At 38.0% G+C, this 19,216-nt stretch overlaps 2 protein-coding genes and 2 pseudogenes across 2 annotated transcripts; 3 read left to right on the top strand and 1 right to left on the bottom strand.

The window, feature by feature from the left end:
• The first annotated feature begins 705 nt into the window (after nt 1-705).
• LOC114736174 (probable L-gulonolactone oxidase 6) lies at nt 706-3,436 on the top strand (annotated as a pseudogene).
• A 3,301-nt stretch (nt 3,437-6,737) lies between these two features.
• On the top strand, nt 6,738-10,598 carry LOC114736170 (probable L-gulonolactone oxidase 6). Its single transcript, XM_028923945.1, has 4 exons — nt 6,738-7,550; nt 9,085-9,340; nt 9,459-9,570; nt 9,685-10,598. Exons 1-4 carry the CDS (start codon nt 6,885-6,887, stop codon nt 10,427-10,429), a joined length of 1,779 nt encoding a protein of 592 aa, XP_028779778.1. The 5' UTR covers nt 6,738-6,884; the 3' UTR covers nt 10,430-10,598.
• Nucleotides 10,599-12,007: 1,409 nt separating this feature from the next.
• On the top strand, nt 12,008-14,822 carry LOC114736176 (probable L-gulonolactone oxidase 6; annotated as a pseudogene).
• Nucleotides 14,823-18,934: 4,112 nt separating this feature from the next.
• On the bottom strand, nt 18,935-19,160 carry LOC114736177 (3-ketoacyl-CoA synthase 1; the record flags this gene model as incomplete). Its single annotated transcript, XM_028923947.1, is given in 1 exon segment — nt 18,935-19,160. A coding segment is annotated over 1 exon segment (226 nt), but the record flags the coding sequence as incomplete, so codon positions are not given.
• Nucleotides 19,161-19,216: the final 56 nt, after the last annotated feature.

Raw genomic sequence — 19,216 nt, forward strand, 5'->3', positions numbered from 1 at the left:
TTTATTTTGCTTTGCTCAAATTATAAATTGTGTAGTTTGTTACGCTACTGTTTCTAGCTAGTTTTGCTTCTGGATGCTCAGAAAATTAATTACACATAAATTTTTTTTGGAAAAATGACAAATGAAGACCCCTAAATTACCAAAATTACATAGAGGTCCCTAAATATGCAAAATTACCATGAAGGACCCAGTCCCATATTGCAAATATAAAATCATGATGAAATGTCTGAAATACCCCTCAACTAAGTTGTAATTTGTTCTACTAAAATTGTCATTCATTAAAGTAAACTTGTTATTTCTCATAGTCAACTTGTTATTTGGTATACTTTTAATTAAGTTGTGATTTGGTCTGCTAAATTTGTCAATCGTCAAAGTGAACTTGTTATTTGGTTCAGGGGTATTTTAGATATTTCACCAAGATTTCATATTTACAATATAGAACCAGGTCTCTTATAGTAATTTTGCTTATTTAGGTGACTTCTATGTAATTTTGATAATTTGAGAGTCTTTATTTGTGATTTTTCCCAAAAACTTTCCTAGCTAGTCGACGCGCGTCCGGCCTGGCTTTGATTATTGGCATACATAATACACAGAGATACCTAACTGCCGTATATATATCGACCACTAAATTGATATCGGTTATGATTCAGATTTGTATATAACTAACATGATCTTAGCCATGATGCTGAGTGATAAAGTATATTATTATATCGTCATAGCAAGGCTGCATAGTATATATGTATGAAGTCAAATTTCATCGCCCTGTCATTTCTGCAACCATGAAAATGCTCAAATCATCAGTTCTCATCATCTTCTTCATAGCTTTCACGAATGGGGTTCTTTCTTCTCCTCCAGATGATCCCGTCAAGTGTACTTCCACCGACACAAACTGCACCGTCACAAACTCCTACGGCATCTTTCCTGATCGGAGCACTTGCCGAGCATCCCAAGTACTGTATCCGACCACAGAGCGGGAGCTTATTTCCATGGTGGCTTCGGCATCAAAGTCCAACACAAAAGTAAGAGCAGCCACCAGGTACTCCCACAGCGTCCCCAAGCTTGCTTGCCCCGGAGGCGAGAACGGGATCATAATAAGCACCAACAAGCTCAACCATGTAGTGAATGTTGATGTGGGGAACAGAAGGGTGACCGTAGAGAGTGGGGTGCTTCTGAGAGACCTGATCAATGAAGCGGCGGAGAGTGGGTTGGCTTTGCCGCATACGCCGTACTGGTGGGGAATAACGGTGGGGGGATTGTTGGCAACGGGGGCTCACGGCAGCTCGCTGTGGGGAAAGGGAAGTGCCGTTCATGAGTATGTGGTGTCGATGAGGATTGTGACGCCAGCGACGGCGGAAGAAGGGTATGCGAAGGTGAGGAGCCTGAGTGAGTCAGATGAAGAACTTGATGCGGCCAAGGTTTCGCTTGGAGTTCTTGGGATTGTTTCTCAGGTACGTCTTTGTCTCCGTCGCGATGATGATGATGAGAAGTTCCTTTTTTTTTAAAAAAAAATATATTGTCTTTCAATCGGTAACCAAATGTTTTTTATAATATAATAAATTGAAACATTATTACACCGATAAGTAGGAATTGAACAATAAAAGAATAGCCTACGTTCAGTCGCTTCTGGTTTGATGTAATATATTGATTGATGGATCAAGTTCAATACATGTTTAATTGAAAAATATGAATAACCTCTCTTACACATCATTTAAAATTAAATGGTACTATAATACCTGTGCTCACCTATAATGTTTCTTCCTGTGCATCTATTTTAGTTTTACCAAAAAAATAAGAAAACGAAAAGGGCTTTGGGCCCCTCGAACATCAAAAATTAAAAACCAGAGAAGCTTTGACTTTACGTAATGTGCTTTTAAAGTGCAGGTAACCCTACAATTAGAACCCATGTTTAAGCGAGCAATTACGTACGTGACGGAGGATGATTCAGACTTGGGAGAGGAATTGATTAGGTTTGGGAAAGAGCACGAGTTTGGTGATGTGACGTGGTATCCATCTCAGAAGATGGCGCGTTACAGAGTTGACGAACGAGTTTCCATGGATCAGTCTGGAAATGGTCTCTATGATTTCATCCCATTTCGTTCCACTCTCTCTGCTGTATTAGCTGCCAACAGAGCCACAGGTTAATCGTGTCCCCTCTCCATTTCCTTACACATTTAGCTGATAGAAGAAAAACTGAAAGATACCCAACTTTAGGACCAACTTATATTAATGATCCTAATATTTGAATTAATGAGGGTTATCTCTCATTTAGAGATTTTTTTTAACCGTAATCATCATCTAAATCCTCGGGATTCTTTCATTTTTATGGTTATTTTACATTTACCAAACTGGCAAACAATCACAACTTCGGCATTCAAAATTAATATGTAGAACACATAGATGTGCCCTTTTTTCAAAGAAACAAACTAAGGAGAAGTTGAATTTTCTGTAACAGAGGAACTTCAAGAAGCAACAGGGGACGCTAATGGAAAATGCATCAGTGCACAGTTGGTCACTGGGACGCTGAAGACATCTGCTTATGGTTTGACTAACAACGGTATTCGTTTTTTCTCTCATTTTCCGCCGCTTCTGCATTTTTGACAAATAACTTATGAACACTTTTTTCCTTCGCCCAGAATTGATTTAAACAACATTACTATAAGCATATTACAGCTTGTTTGTTTCTCTTTATTCATAAATAGGTATACTTTTTACTGGATACCCCGTGATTGGACAGAACAATCGCATGCAGTCATCGGGGACGTGCCTGGAAAGTAACAACGACGCATTGCTCACCATATGCCCTTGGGATTCCAGGCTTCAACTTCAGTTCATTCACCAGACAGCCTTCAGCATCTCCTTATCTAACATTACAAGCTTCATCGAAGATGTGAAGAAGCTAGTTGGATTGCAGCCACAAGCACTGTGTGTATTAGAGCTGAACGATGGCATCCTCATGCGTTACGTCAAAGCTTCAAGTGCTTACTTGGGAAAAACAGAAGATGTTGTGGATTTCGATATCACCTACTACAGAAGCAAAGACCCATTGACTCCTAGGCTGTTCGAGGACATTGTTGAGGAGATTGAACAGATAGGATTGTTCAAATATGGAGGGTTACCTCACTGGGGAAAGAACAGGAATTTAGCATTCAGTCAAGTGATCAATAAGTATCCAAATGCAGATAAGTTTTTAAGTGTGAAAAGTAAGTATGATCCACAAGGAATTTTCTCTAATGAGTGGATCGATCAGATTCTAGGGTTAAAAGGAGCTGTGACGATACTAAAAGATGGGTGTGCTCTTGAAGGTTTGTGTATTTGCTCAGAAGATCGTCACTGCTCACCTAGCAAGAAGTATTTCTGTAGGCCTGGGAAGGTTTATAAAGAAGCTAGGGTTTGTGCTTTCGAAAGCTGAGACGGATATTTGAAGGAAAAGCTTTAATAAAGGGATGCTTCGAGTTCAAATCATATATATAAGACTCCTTTACAGTGATATTTCAAATTTGAGATGGTGCTGCCCTGTTGCAGATCAAACACAATTCATTTCTGTTGTGTGATTTTAATTTAATAGAAGTATGTATGATATCCTGGGTAATTCGTAGTGTAACAAATTTAAGAATAATTAATCATGCTTAATTTCAAGTTTTTTTTTTGACACAAAAAGCCCATTTTATTGATATTTCAGAAAAGGTATTCCATCAATGGCAAAATTGCAATGTGATTTATCACATAATTAAACATAAAATACTCCTCATGAAAATACCAAGTTGAGTCAAGATCACATAATTTCAATATAAATTAAGCAGAAGGGTGACATTTTTCAAGTGAGATGAATCTCAAACACACACACACACACACAATAAAACCAATTTTTGGAAAGAAAAAAAGGGACAAAATAGTCAAAAGTTTCATGAATTAGGGAAAAATTGGCATTATGTTGGTTTTCTTGTCCAAGAGAAGAAGGCATGTTTAATCTCCGTTGCATTATATAATAACCAGTCTTTTCATAACCAAAATTATGTGTACTAGCTGGCATATCAAGTTAAGGGATTCTTCCTTCTTTTTGTTTTTAAACTATTTTCATCCATATCAAATATGGTCTTATCGAATACAGCGCAGCTTAAAGATATCAAATTCCTTCAAGTCGATCTTGTTTTATCCAATTACATACTGAGTACATTAATTATATACAAATAAAAGACGTTCTAAACTTAAATATCTTAAAAATTTGAAACGAATTGTAATGAAAATGGTAAAGCTCATCCCTTATGGAAGTCCTAAAAATTAATAACTAAATGTATTATGCAGGGTAAATAACAAAATCTAAAGCTGATTTTGTTTTTTTAGAAAGAAATAACAAATCAAAAGCAACGTGCATGCAAGTAGCTAATTTTGTTTTTATGGTTAATGTTGATAATTATGAACGATTTGAAAATTTTGATTGTTAATGTACATTCTTAGACTTAGTTCTCTACGGAATTTGTTGATTTGATCCAGTCATCTAAGTTACATTCTTAGACTTAGTTCTCTAGGGAATTTGTTGATTTGATCCAGTCATCTAACTTGTGTGGAAGAACTGGAAATAGAAAGATATTTAGCATCCTCTCCATACTCTCTTTTTGACACTCAATTTCACCCGTCTATTTGATTTAACAGTGTGAGATTATTTATTATGGCATTAAGCTTAATATACACTATTAATTAACTGACTACCGTAAATAAGCACTATGAATTATGATCCTGTGCTAAAAAGTATTTGAGTGATGATAATCAATATATGGCCATTAAATCAAGTCAATAGTTAATTGAATGGGATGTATGCACATATAGGAGCCAGATTAATACTTACTATAGATGACTTGTCAGAATGTTCTTATGCATATCTGATGAAATATAAAAGCGAAACCATACAAAATAAAAAGAAAATGTGCCCAAATTGCCAAGTTGAGCAATAATTCGTGCAGAAAAAGTTTTCGTACGAGTATTGATGACTTCTCAGAATATTCTCATGTATATCTGGTGAAATATAAAAGTGAAATCGTGCAAAATTAAAACTGCATTCAAATTGTCAAGTTGAACCGTTATTTTCCCCAAAAAAGGGAGAAAAGAAACGTTTTCGTAGTGATATAATGTAATAGCCGGCGGCCGGGGGCGGCTGAATATGTAGTTGACCATTAAAAGTTCCTTGTTGCCTGCTCGTGTCTTTTTTATTTGTTGGAAATTTATTTTGAATAAGAAAATAGAATTAGTGCTAAATTGTATTCTTAATAATAAGTCGTACGAGATTTCTGAAGAGTGATGCAATCTGAAAGATCAGAGGGTAAAAATTAGAATAAAAAGCAATGCTTAGCCTAGACGCCAATGGAAAACACGACTATTTAAATTAAAATATTTTGAATAATAATGGAACACCAGAGCACGATGAGGATTACTCTGATCACTTCGATTAAATATATTTGTTTTTGCACGTTCTCACCCAAGGGCAGAGAGAAAGCAATAATGCTTTTTCTGGATTTGATGCTACGGGGGAGATCCCGTCATCTAGATCAGCTCAGTTCAGGAGTTTAATTACTAATAGATTCTTTGAGGGACAAAATGTCACATGATTATGCTTTCTTTGGGCTATAAGCCTCATCATTTACCCAAAAAATGACATAATTATGCTATGATCGATGCATCAATTGAAATAGTGACCGACATAAATACTCTGCTTCACTACAATGTTTTATATAGAAATGACATAAGTAAAGTTCATCTATGTCGGTTTAAAGAGTGACTTGCTGGTGGTCGCTGGGGGAAAAAGAGGGGGGGGTACTTGCCGTCGCCGGTGGACGAGTAATTTATTAATTTAATATTATGCACTCTTAATCATGTGACGAGGCTGCTAGTTGAAAATAAGGATGCCAATAGTTGTTATATCAAGATTCTTCGATAGGTTCAACTAGTAATTGCTATCTATTTTTTCACCCTTTACTATTAAATCATACTTTTCCGATCTTTCAACGTAGTCATCAATCAAATTGGTCTGGTGTGATTCGACAAGTCAGATCGGATTCGCTGTAGGGAAGGGTGGATTACTGGAGGATTGGAGCAAATTAAATTTACCAACTTCGGCTAAAAGTTGGTGCAAATTTTGGACCCAGACAAGAGAAAAAAACTCCAATTAACCCTTGTACTGACTTCTTGAAAACAACTTTATTCCTTGCGCTTGTGTGTGTGTGTGTGTGTGTGAGAGAGAGAGAGAGAGAGAGATGTTATTTACATAATAATTTCATCATAAGACCTAATAAAAACCCTTTTGAATTAAAATACTTCACTGTAAATTTCTTGATCTTGAAGAGAAAACAATATACAATATTGGTGGTTGGGATGGATTTTCCTTTTCCATCTGCTTTATTAGACTTGTTCTTCTATATAAATATATGTTCCTTTATGCTCTGCTCTCGCTTAATAAGACCAATAAAACTCTGCTAATCGACGTGCGTCGTCCGATCGCGCTGGCTTCGATACTTCATATCTTCCGCGCACACACATGCGTAATATTAAATTCACACTGGTTGTAGCTTATGGATGGCTAACAGTAATTAAACATGCACTAATCTTCATTGTTAAGTGCGATCGATCTTAGCGATATTAAGGCCACGAGAGTTAAAATATTATATAAGTATTGTCGTGTGTCATTAAGATTTATGATGCGTGATTTAGCTATAACGATCAGGCCAAACTAGTCAAATGTTTGAAGTCCAATTTCACCACCCTCTCATTTCTCTCGTGTGCGAAAAATCCCATCTCGATCTGAAATCTCTCTCTCTATATATAAGCAGACACATCGCAGGGCGCATTACAATACGGGATAGAGTTTTTACCCAAAAGTAGGCCAAGCTTCAACCATGAAAATACTCAAATCCACTCTCATAATCTTCCTCATAGTTTTCGTGAATGGGGTTCTTTCTTCTCCTCCAGATGACCCCGTCCAATGCACTTCCGGCAACAAAGACTGCACCGTCACAAACTCCTATGGCGTCTTTCCTGACCGGAGCACTTGCCGAGCATCCCAAGTAATGTACCCAACCACCGAGCAAGAGCTTACTTCCATGGTGGCTTCGGCATCGAAATCCAACACAAAAGTGAAAGCAGCCACCAGATATTCCCATAGCATCCCCAAGCTTGCTTGTCCTGGAGGCCAAGACGGGATCATAATAAGCACCAACAAGCTCAACCGTGTAGTGAAGGTGGATGCGGAAAGCAGAAGAATGACGGTAGAGAGTGGCGTGCTTCTAAGAGAAGTGATCAGTGAAGCGGCGAAGAATGGGCTGACGTTGCCGTACACTCCGTACTGGTGGGGAATAACGATGGGAGGATTGTTGGCGACGGGGGCTCACGGCAGCTCGCTGTGGAAAAAAGGAAGTGCGATTCATGAATATGTGGTGTCCATGAGGATTGTGACGCCGGCGGCGGCTGAAGAAGGGTATGCGAAGGTGAGGAGCCTAACCGAGTCGGATGAAGAACTTGATGCGGCCAAAGTCTCCCTTGGCGTTCTTGGGGTTGTTTCTCAGGTATGGCTTCGAATTCGGTTCCTTTGCGAGATTTTTTTTTTTCAATATTTGATTACTTCACATTTCTAATATAAAAACTAGTTCTTTTTACTTGAAAAATAATAACTATTATAATTAATTAACTTATTTAATTTCGTTAATGTATTCAAAACCAGCAGGAATTAGCTATCCCAGTTGTCCTTTTTTTGCCCCCCTAACAACTCCGATTCATTATGTTTGACCAATCAAATCTTTTATACATCATTGGTATTTATCAAAACAAAAGAAACAATCATTTAATGAACTAAAAAATCCTTGGTGTCTTGAATAGAAAACTAATGAGGATATATTTTACAGAGAAATAATTAATAAATAACGATGAAAGTTCATTTGAAATATTTGTTTTTCGTGTTAGGCAAGGAGCATTCCTTTCCTTGCATGAAAAAAAAAAGGAGAAAAGAAAAGAGCATTCCTTACCCCTTTCCCAAATAAACTGCCACTTGATATTCTATGTATCTTAAAAACTCTTCTCATTGCCATTATTATCGTTGAAACTGTCTCAGATTCTATGTTTCGAAGAAAGCGTTTAAACGCTTTTAAATCAAACGGTAGACTTTTGTTAGAGATCTATAATTCTATTTACGTCAACTTGATTGTCATATTAAAAAAAAAAAACAAATGCAACTAACAGAAAGTTGACCTTATTAAAATAATTTAACTGGCATAGAAGTGTTTTTCATAATATATATCAAATGTCAAGAAAAGTCGAATTGCGTTTTTAAAGCAAGAAAGAATATGATACTCCTCTGATCTTAAATATAAGACCTCTTTTATAGTATAATTTACACTACAAAAAAAATCTTATATTTAAAACCGGAGGAATATTATGGGTAATCTGAAAAGAAAAATCTCAAAGTAAATTTGCGGGGAATAGATATTGATAAAACTATATATGTTCCCAGTTTTTTTTTTTTTTGTCTTGGATTACGAAGTTTCAAAATGACTGGATAATCATCAACTGCTTCATGCAATTTTAACTGATCCTGCGCCATGTTGCACGGGAATGGCTTTTTTCTTTTGGGAGGCAAAATTTCTTCCATTTAAAAAGTTAACGATTAAAAATTTTATTACTCAGCAGGATTTGATATATTTTTATACATAGAAAATATTGATTTTTTATACAACGGAAGGAACATAGAAAATAATCAAATATTGATATTATACTGGAATTCGTACACAGAAAGTATCGTACTCAAATTCAAGTCCTTCCAGGTGAATAAAATTTATAAGAGTTTCCACTGATTTTTGTCTAAAAAATTAATTAAAAAAATCAACCAGATACGTCTTTGAATGAACTTGAAAAGACGAAAATTCAGCTGGAGCGCCGGGACCCACTAATTTGGCAGATAGGGAAACAATACATAAAACACAACTTGTGCCCTGTTCTTATCTTAAAGTAGTGACATTTGGCCCTGCTTGGTTTATTCGTTTTCCACGCACGTGAACGCAGATCATCTTATGATAAATATTTGTAAATACTGGTGAATCTCTGCAGGTGACCCTCCAGCTAGAACCCATGTTCAAACGAGCTCTTACGTATGTGGAAAAGGACGATTCAGACTTGGCAGAAGAATTGGTTAATTTTGGCAAAGAACACGAGTTCGGTGACGTGGGCTGGTTCCCATCACAGAAGAAGGCACTGTACAGAGTTGACGATCGAGTTTCGAACAAACACTCTGGAAATGGTCTCTATGATTTCATCCCATTTCGTCCCACTCTCACTGCTACCTTAGCTGCTACCAGAGGCACTGGTTAGTTTAGCTTAATTACTGGCATTATATAAATTGATATAAACTGCATAAATTCACTAGCCTTAAAGCAGTCTTCCGAGAAACTAAGCTAAGTAGGACTTGAATCTTTGTGTAACAGAGGAGCTTCAAGAAAAAACAAGGGACGCTAATGGCAAATGCATTGGTGCCAAGTTGGTGACTGGAACGCTGAAGACCGCTGCTTATGGCTTGACTAACAACGGTACTCATTCTTCTTTCATTTGCATATTTCAACGAACGCCTTTCATCAACACTTAATTCATTCGTTCATAGTTTTTACTTTAAACAAACCACATTAAAACTCAATGCCTCTTGGTTTGTTTTTGTAAAATATACAGGTATTTCTTTACCGGGTACCCCGTGGTTGGACCGAACAATCGCATGCAGTCATCTGGGACATGCCTAGACAGTTTAGAAGACGGAAAAATCACCATATGCCCTTGGGATTCTCGACTTGGACTCCAATTCTTCCACCAAACAGCCTTCACTATCTCCTTGTCTAACATTCCGGGCTTCATTAAAGATGTGCAGAAGCTAGTTGAATTGGAGCCACAAGCATTGTGTGGATTAGAGCTCAACAATGGAATCCTTATGCGTTATGTCAAAGCTTCGAGTGCTTACCTGGGGAAAACAGAAGATGCAGTTGATTTCGACATCACTTACTTCAGAAGCAAGGACCCATTGTCTCCGAGGCTGTTTGAGGATATTTATGAGGAGATTGAGCAAATGGGGTTGTTCAAATATGGGGGGTTGCCCCACTGGGGAAAGAACAGGAACTTAGCGTTCATTGAAGTAATCAAGAAGTACCCAAATGCACAGAAGTTCTTGAGTGTGAAAAACAAGTATGATCCACAAGGGATTTTCTCTAGTGAGTGGACAGATCAGGTTCTAGGATTGAAAGAAAGTGTGACAACGTTAAAAGATGGATGTGCTCTTGAAGGTTTGTGTATTTGCTCAGAAGACCGTCATTGTGCACCAAGCAAGAAGTATTATTGTAGGCCTGGTAAGGTTTACAAGGAAGCTAGGGTCTGTGCTTTTGACAATGAGGCTAATTTGAAGGACGAGCTTTGATGGGAGGATGCTTTAATCCGAATCAAAGGGGCTTTCCATTGTGTATTAATAACATCTTGTGTGCGTTTCTCTTTTAATTTGTTGCAGAAATAGTTGCAGAAATACTATTTCTTTTACGTCGATATTAGATATTTATTTAATAAAGGAAGTATGATTTTCTAATTTTTTTTGAGGTGCGTCGCCAATGCTATTTTATCGTTCTCTCTCTCTCTCTCTCTCTCAAATAATTACAATCATCCCTAGGTAAGTAAAAAGATAATTTGGACTGTTTCTTGCCAAAAAATGTGAATGCACTGATGTTTATAAATTCACTCAAAAATAGAAGTGGCTCTTTCTATTCCCCCCTTACTTTGGTGTGATTTCATGAACTACGTTTCCCTGTGCAAATTCTAGCAGCCGGAGTCCTCTGCAGAACATCTTTCAGCAAACAAGACAATGGAGCCCAAGCTGTACTTTTATGTTTTTTTAGGTAAAAAGGACAATTTATACTAGTTTTATTGTTAAATGTTTTTTTTACCAGAGTTTTATTGTTAGTTGTTAAGTGTTAACCTCTGTAGGAAGCAGAGAACAAACAAATTTGGCTAAAGAGTAAAGACCTTTGAAAACGATGATGTCCTCCCTAAACTTTTTTTTTTTTGCCCACCCAGTTCACCGGAGCTTTGTTCTAACTACATTTGGATCCGATCTGCGTCGTGTATCTGGCTATGATGGGTGAGTCTCCCAACGGAGATTTCTACATATGTTGAGGCTTGAACTCGAGACATCATTTAAACGGTACCAAATTGTTTACCACTTGGACCAATCCCTGTTGGTACGTCCTCCCTAAACTTTCCATGCTGCATCTCTCGACTATGTGGCCATCAGTTTAACTGTCAGGGCCCCACATGGCCCAACACCATCGTCCGGACCCAACACATGTGAGGGCCCAATATAACTGTCATATTAAAAGTCGTTGTTTGGTTGTTTGAACTTTGAAATGATTCTGACCCAAAAAAAAAAAAGAACTTTGAAATGAGATTTCTGCGATCTGAGAGATAGGACCAAGGAAGAAAGGTATCCCGGGATTTTAGACAGAGTAATAATATTCAAGAAAACGTATACGGAATTAAATTAGAACAAAAGCGATGCTTATCCAAACGCAACAACAGCGTTTAAATTATCATAATTTAACCGGTAGTTTAGTACATTAACTCTGTTAATTTTAAATTAAAATTCTAGGTTACTGTTTTATCAAATAATTGTTGGTAAATTAGTAATTCATCATTACTAAGTTCAAATTTCTTGTCTATTTTCTATCTATATTTTAACCCCCAATACTTTTTCAACCTTTCTACGTAGTCTAGGAGTAAAATTGGTCGTCTCGCCTGATTCCATTAAATTATTCAGATAGAATTTAGGGTCAAAGAAAAATTTACAGGCGGATTGGACCAAATCTAATTTCGGCTGAAAAATGTAGTAAATTTTGGACAGAGGGAATTATTAGTTCTAGTGAATAATCCTGCATGCACACATAATTTCTGTGCGCAGCTCAGCCGCTATATCATATGTATGCATTATGAAAACCTAATTAATGAAACCATGCAAATGCTTAAATTCGTTGTCGTCATCTTGTTCTTAGTTTTCATTCATGGGGCTTTTTCTTCTCCTCCCGATGATCCCATCAAATGCACCTCCGGCAACTCAGACTGCACCATCACTAACGCCTACGGTGCCTTCCCTGACCAGAGCACTTGCCGAGCATCCCAAGTACTGTACCCAACCTCCGAGCAAGAGCTTGTTTCAGTGGTGGCTTCGGCATCAAAGTTCAACACAAAAGTGAAAGCAGCCACCAGGTACTCCCACAGCGTCCCCAAGCTCGCTTGCCCTGGAGGCCAAGACGGGATCTTAATAAGCACCAACAAGCTCAACCGTATAGTGAACACTGATGTGAAGGGCAAAAGGATGACGGTGGAGAGTGGTGTGCTTCTGAGAGACTTGATCAGTGAGGCAGCGAAGAATGAGCTGGCTTTACCGTATACACCGTACTGGTGGGGAATAACGGTGGGGGGATTGATGGCGACGGGGGCTCATGGCAGCTCGCTGTGGAAAAAGGGAAGTGCCGTTCATGGGTATGTGGTGTCGTTGAGGATTGCGACACCGGCGACGGCGGAAGAAGGGTATGCAAAAGTGAGGAGCCTATCTGAGTCTGATGAAGAACTCGATGCAGCTAAGGTTTCCCTTGGGGTTCTTGGGATTGTTTCTCAGGTATGTCTTCGAACGTAATTGGATTTCACCTCCGGGAAAGTTCATTTATCTATTTAAATATTTTTGATGAACTTGCATAATTGTTTCGTAGTGAAAAATACGCAGTAACATGTAATACAGAAAGTTGACTTTACTTAGTAATAGGAAAACGCTCTTTTACTATATATATATATATATATATATATATATATCAACAGATGAGTAAGTCGAGTAAACATTTTTAGCGGGAAAAAAAAGAAGAAAGGATGTTGTAAAATCTAAATAAATTACACAGGACCTCTTTGTAATCTTTTTTGGGAATCCAAGTGTTTTAAATTTTGTGCAAGACCTCTTATAAATTACGGAAGAATAGTTGTAAAGTAAGCCAAATCTCTTGTAAATAAAGCAATACCTCTTGCAAATTTTGCAAGACACCTTCTCATCTTGAATTTGCGGCATTGACCCTGCTTCTCTTCGTTTATACTTTTTGTATATATTGCAGGTAACCATACAGCTAGCACCTATGTTTAAACGAGCTCTTACGTACGTGACAAAGAACGATTCAGATTTGGGAGAGGAAATGGCTCGTTTTGGCAAAGAGCACGAGTTCGGAGATATAACATGGTATCCATCTCAGAGGAAGGCACTGTACAGAGTTGATGATGGAGTTTCCATGTAACTGCCCGGGAATGGTCTCTTTGATTTCATCCCATTTCGACCCACTCCTGCTGCTGAATTGGCTGCTGTCAGAGCCACAGGTTAATTAAAACTAGCCAACTGGAAATAACTGATCCGAAGATACCTAATTTTCTTTTGTTGTAATTAAAGACGACTATAGACAGCTACCCCAAACTCAATGGGCTTTAACATTTAAATCTAACCATTTGTTTGTGGTAAATCATTTGGTGGCATTCTTTTACAAAGGACAAATAATTTAAACTTTGAGTCAAGTCCAACTTCAAATTGACGGGACATTCTCCCAGACACAAGTTTCTTTTAATTCGCAATAAACCTTGGCCCAGCAACATATAGTTTGTCACTGGTATCATCATCTCGAGATTTTATCATTCATAATTTTTTTTATCTTTCCATATGAATAAACAATGACAACTTTAATGTTTAAAATTGATATAAATTACATGAATTCGCCACTCTTTATGTAGTCTTTCCAGAGAATAATTTATAAGCTAAGCAGAATGTGTGTAACAGAGGAACTTCAAGAATCAACAAGAGACGCGAATAGCAAATGCGATGTTGCCAAGTTTTTCACGGGAATTCTAAAGAACTCTGCTTATGGCTTGACTAACAATGGTAGCCATTCTATCCTCACTGACACATTTCATCAATACCTTTTAACACTAGCTTCTTCGTCCGTAGTTACTTAAATAAACAACACTAAAAATCATTACCCTTTTGGTTTCTTTCTACTGAAATAGGTAAACTCTTTACTGGATACCCCGTGATTGGGCAGAACAATCACATGCAATCATCTGGGACATGCCTAGGAAACTTAGAAGATGGAAAGATCACCGCATGCCCTTGGGATTCTACACTCGCACATCAGCTCTTCCACCAAACAGCCTTCAGTATCACCTTGTCTAACATTCCAAGCTTCATTAGAGATGTACAGAAGATAGTTGAATTAAAGCCACAAGCATTATGCGGATTAGAGGTCAACGGAGGAATCCTAATGCGTTATGTCAAAGCTTTGAGTGCTTACTTGGGTAAAGCAGAAGATGCTATCGATTTTGACATCACTTACTTCAGAAGCAAAGACCCACTGTCTCCGAGGCTTTTTGAGGACATTTATGAGGAGATTGAGCAAATAGGATTGTTCAAATACGGAGGGTTGCCCCACTGGGGAAAGAACAGGAACTTAGCATTCATTGAAGTGATCAAGAAGTACCCAAATGCAGAGAAGTTCCTGAGCGTGAAAAGCAAGTATGACCCACAAGGAATTTTCTCTAGCGAGTGGACAGATCAAGTTTTAGGGTTGAAAGAAGGTGTGACAATATTGAAAGATGGGTGTGCTCTTGAAGGTTTGTGCATATGCTCTGAAGATCGTCACTGTGCACCAAGCAAGAAGTATTACTGTAAGCCTGGTAAGGTTTATAAGGAAGCGAGAGTCTGTGCTTTTGACGATAAGGCTGATTTGAAGGAAGAGCTTTGATGGTAGGATGCTTTGAATCAATGGGCCGTGGCACAAACAGTACTCCTGCATTTATGGCATTATTAATTCAATAAAAGGAGTATGATTGTTGTAATTTATTATTGTCAATGCCATTTTCTTTTCCCCCATAATTACCATCACAAGGTACGAAAAATAATTTAGATCTTTTTCTTTATAAAAAGAGACAAAGTCACTTCACTTTTAATTTCTTGATCTGAGGAGAAGGATTAAGGAGTATATAATTCGTGGTTGGGATGGGATGGATTTAATGCACATCCGCTTTAATTATCCGTTTTTGGCGCCTTGCTTTTTCACTGCATTATGATATGTGCTTCATGCTTCTGCTGGTCTTTAAATCAAGCTAATTACGCTGTGTTATCGAGACGTTTTCGATATGGCTTTGATATATAAATATATATATAGAGAGGGGGGGGGAGGGAGGGAGAGAATTAAATTGATAGCACTGGTTATCGTTATGGCTTATAAGCTAAGGTTAATTAATGAAACATGCAAATCTTTAATTCGTGAACTTCGGAAGTTCATGGGTGATAAAATCTTTAATTGGTGCAGTGTATCGACCTTGTAGACACCTAAGGGCTCCATACAGTATTCTTGATTGTTGTGTGAACCCACAGTTATTAATAACAAAGCCCAGTTTCGGAGACGGTTCATGTCAGAAAGTGCTGAAATTGATGAAAATGTGGACCTTGATGGGGGAAAATTACATGGATGAGATGGATGATGATGTTGAATAACAGAGATGATGTGTGGGTGGAGGTGGTGATGAAGATGCAGAAGAGATTGAAGATGAAGACTCTCAAGTAGGGGGGCCTAGCAGAAACGACCAAATGCTTGAAGCTCATAGAATCGGCAATGTGATTGAATATATAGAGAACAAGAAAAGCCATCTCCCATTGATGAAGATGAGAGGAATATACATTATGAACTCCTCGTCCTTCCTTGGAATGCCAATAACAATGATTAATGGGAGACGTGTGAGCCAGTAAGTCATATTCTTTAGGTGGGAGCTTAGGATATCATGGATTATAATAAGGATTTGAGTATATTCTATTACCTTGTAGGTGAGATTAATGAAAGATAGGGACGCTGGAGGAGGCAAAGGCTATGCTTTTGTGGCATCTATAACAAAAGAAGTTGCACAAAATGCCATTCAAGAGTTACATAACAAGGAGTTCAAGGTATCTATGATGCTGTTTGAAAATGGTATTTTTCCTTTTCTGTAATGAATTTCAGAGAGCAACATTGCGTCAAGGATCTTCTGGTGTTTAGTTACTACTACCTCCCTATTGATTTCTTTCATCAGCATGACAGGTGTGGGATGTGAAATTTTCATGTACGCTAGAAGTTTCATTAATTGTCATTTGTCTAGGTTCTCATAATTTAAAAGGCAAAGAAAATAAAGTTCCTAGCTTCTCTAATTCTTCCAGTATTTTTGCAAACTAATTGTTGTCAGACCTGTTACAATAAGTACCATAACACAACATTTTGTTCTTTGATTCGTGCTGCCACGTAATGTCGGGAGTCGTTTGGGTGTTTGATGTTAGTTAGATTCACTAATGACAACCAAATCATGAGGAAAATTTTTTTGAACATCAAATAATGTGGTGCTAAGCTAAGATGTTCACCATCATACCTGAGGGTGCTACCATTGAACAACTAAGAACTCGGCATGGGGAAGTAACCAAAATGGTCATGGCCCCTGGCAAAAGAGGAGGAAACATGATTTTTTTTTTTTTTTCATTTATTATGCGGAGAGAGAGGTCTAGTGCAGTGAAGGCTGTAAAAGATACAGAAAAATGTAGATGGCAGCGGTTCTAAATGATATAGGCTGGCCTTCTCTTTACGTAAATCTGTGTTTTGTTTTTCTATATCCTTGTCTTGTGTAAGTATCAATTGAAGCTGTTTATCACATAGCGTTATGTTTACTCCGAGACAGGCTCGTCAGTGTGTTGGATGTTGTTCTTGCAAAGCCTCAGTTCTATAAAAAGAAAAAAAAAAATCTGATGAAGTTGTGTCTACAACACCGGCCTTCATTTGAATCTTCTTCCACATCAATGGCATGGCGACAAGAGCAAGTGAACCAAGAACCAGCCCCACTAATGGCTGGAGGCCAAGAGAAGTGATGTTTCTTGCCCCACCCAGTAGCGTTTGTCAGTGGTAGTTTAGTAACTTGAGAAATGGAATAGCTTTCATATATAATCAAAATCCCCTCTGTACCTACTTCCACCCACACCAAAATAGAAGGAAGTAGAAATCATGGAAACGTAGGTAGGATCAACAACAGTGGTTAATGCTGGTTTTTCTTTTTTTAGATGAGTCAGCTGATCCAATCAAAGCCTTATTGTCTGCCTTGGCTTCATTTTCCTGACAAATCAGTAGAAAAAGAAGTTGCCAACAGTTTAGCTTCAAGGTAAGAACACTCTGTTTGTTTGATATATTGCAAGAACAGAGACAACAGAGGAGCGAATGTTATGGTTGCTCTGAGACAAAAGAAAGTAAGATTTTATAAACCAACAATCTAGGAGCCGAAAGAATGAACCTCAATCTTTCTGAACTGTACACAAATCTTCTCCGAGGTTGCAATAGAAGCATGATCTGTCAATGGAAGTGATTGGGAAGATAGATAGCTGTGTCGTATTCAATCTGTCATTGGAGGTCAAACAAGTAGCGAACATCTTTGCCGTATAGCTTCTATGGGACGAACGTGTTGACGGTGGACGTAGAGGTTAGAGAAAATGACAATTGAAACACGCAATTATTTCTTCAGAAAGTAACACTACAGTTAATGTGAAAGAAGGAAAGCTCACTATAATAAGTTTGTTTTACCACAAGTGATGAGAATCCGGACAATCAATGAGACGACACAAAGCATATTTTATTAGGTGGATGGACCGTTACTTTCTCGATAGAAACACGTCATGGTTGATTTATCTTATAACACAAGTCAGAGAAGTATTTAATGGATAATGATGATGTCATAATTAAAATGTGTTTTGTGTGTGTGATATACGATTTCAAGACTGAAGAAGTTATACGCTAAGACATGAACATTGAATCGCGCTTTCCTTGATCTGATATGACCATATGTGGTGATGAAAAAACTGAAAATAGTTAGAAACTTAAATAAAAGCCAATGCGAGAATTGAACAATGAAACATGGAAGAACTACTTATTTTGCTTTTGTGAAACTAGGATAATGAACGGCTATGTAACGTGAAACCATCATATTATTACTACCTTGGACCTTATTTAAAAACATCTCATCTGTAATCTGTAAGTGAAATCTTATAATTAAACTGGAAGTAATGTGATATTAAATATATCAATTTATTTATGTTTACCGGAAAAAAATAAAAGGAGTTATAATCAAATTTCAAATATACCATAAATATGAATTATCGATGCTTCCGACCGGGAATATTAGGCTCCTTTCTGCAATCCCTTTAGCATTATCACATCCCTCGTTGTCCGACATGTATTCGTTCAAATGAAATGCCATTAAAACACCGTTCACAATGGAATACTAAATTTGTAACATGGGAAAGAAGAAACAAATTGATCTGTCAGTCAATTTTATCAACGTAAAATATGAACTCTAATTGTTCCAATTGACATTTTCTGTTACATTGGATAAGAAAGGTTTCAACACTTACTTATCACCTACATCCCATCACACCTTTACCGAAGGTGACATTTTACGAGAACACAGATGTTAAAAAATAATAATTTTTTTTATGTATTTGATTTGGATTTTTAACCAGCCTGGTTGTCTAATAAAAATAAATAAAGGAAACACTGAAACTGGCGTGAGCTTTGTCATCCAATAATAGCGTTCCACGTGGAGCATTCAGGCCTTGGTCGGGACCTTAACAGGATATCTGTGAACCGAGTCCTCCCAGGGATTCCCCCGCCAGTCACCGACCGGAATCCTCCTCATCGCCTTCCACACAGCACTGTTACACTTAAAACCCGACCCGAATGCTATCTGCCATACCCGATCCCCCTTCCCGTTCCCACCCTGCCTTTGGCCTCCGTATACGCCAGCTCGTACCACAGCGAACTGCTAGATGTGTTACCGAACCTGTGAAGCGTCATCCTCGACGGCTCAAGTGCCACTCACTGAGTTCCAAGTTCTTCTGCAGCTCGTCCAGCACCGCCCTCCCTCCTGCGTGAATACAAAAATGCTCGAAAGCCTTCTTGAAATCTGGAATGTAAGGTTTCACCTTGGAATTCTTCAACACCTTCTTCCTAACCAACGACAAGAAGAACATGAGTTGCTCCGAAAACGGAAGAACCATCGGCCCCAACGTTGTTATGGTTCGTCTTCAAAGCGTCTCCGCGACTGCCATCAGCTCTCTGGCCATGAAACGCCC

This window comes from Neltuma alba, unplaced genomic scaffold (assembly GCF_004799145.2).
Source record: "Neltuma alba isolate B1F8T4 unplaced genomic scaffold, ASM479914v2 tig00013316_pilon, whole genome shotgun sequence".
NCBI classification, from domain to species: domain Eukaryota; kingdom Viridiplantae; phylum Streptophyta; class Magnoliopsida; order Fabales; family Fabaceae; genus Neltuma; species Neltuma alba.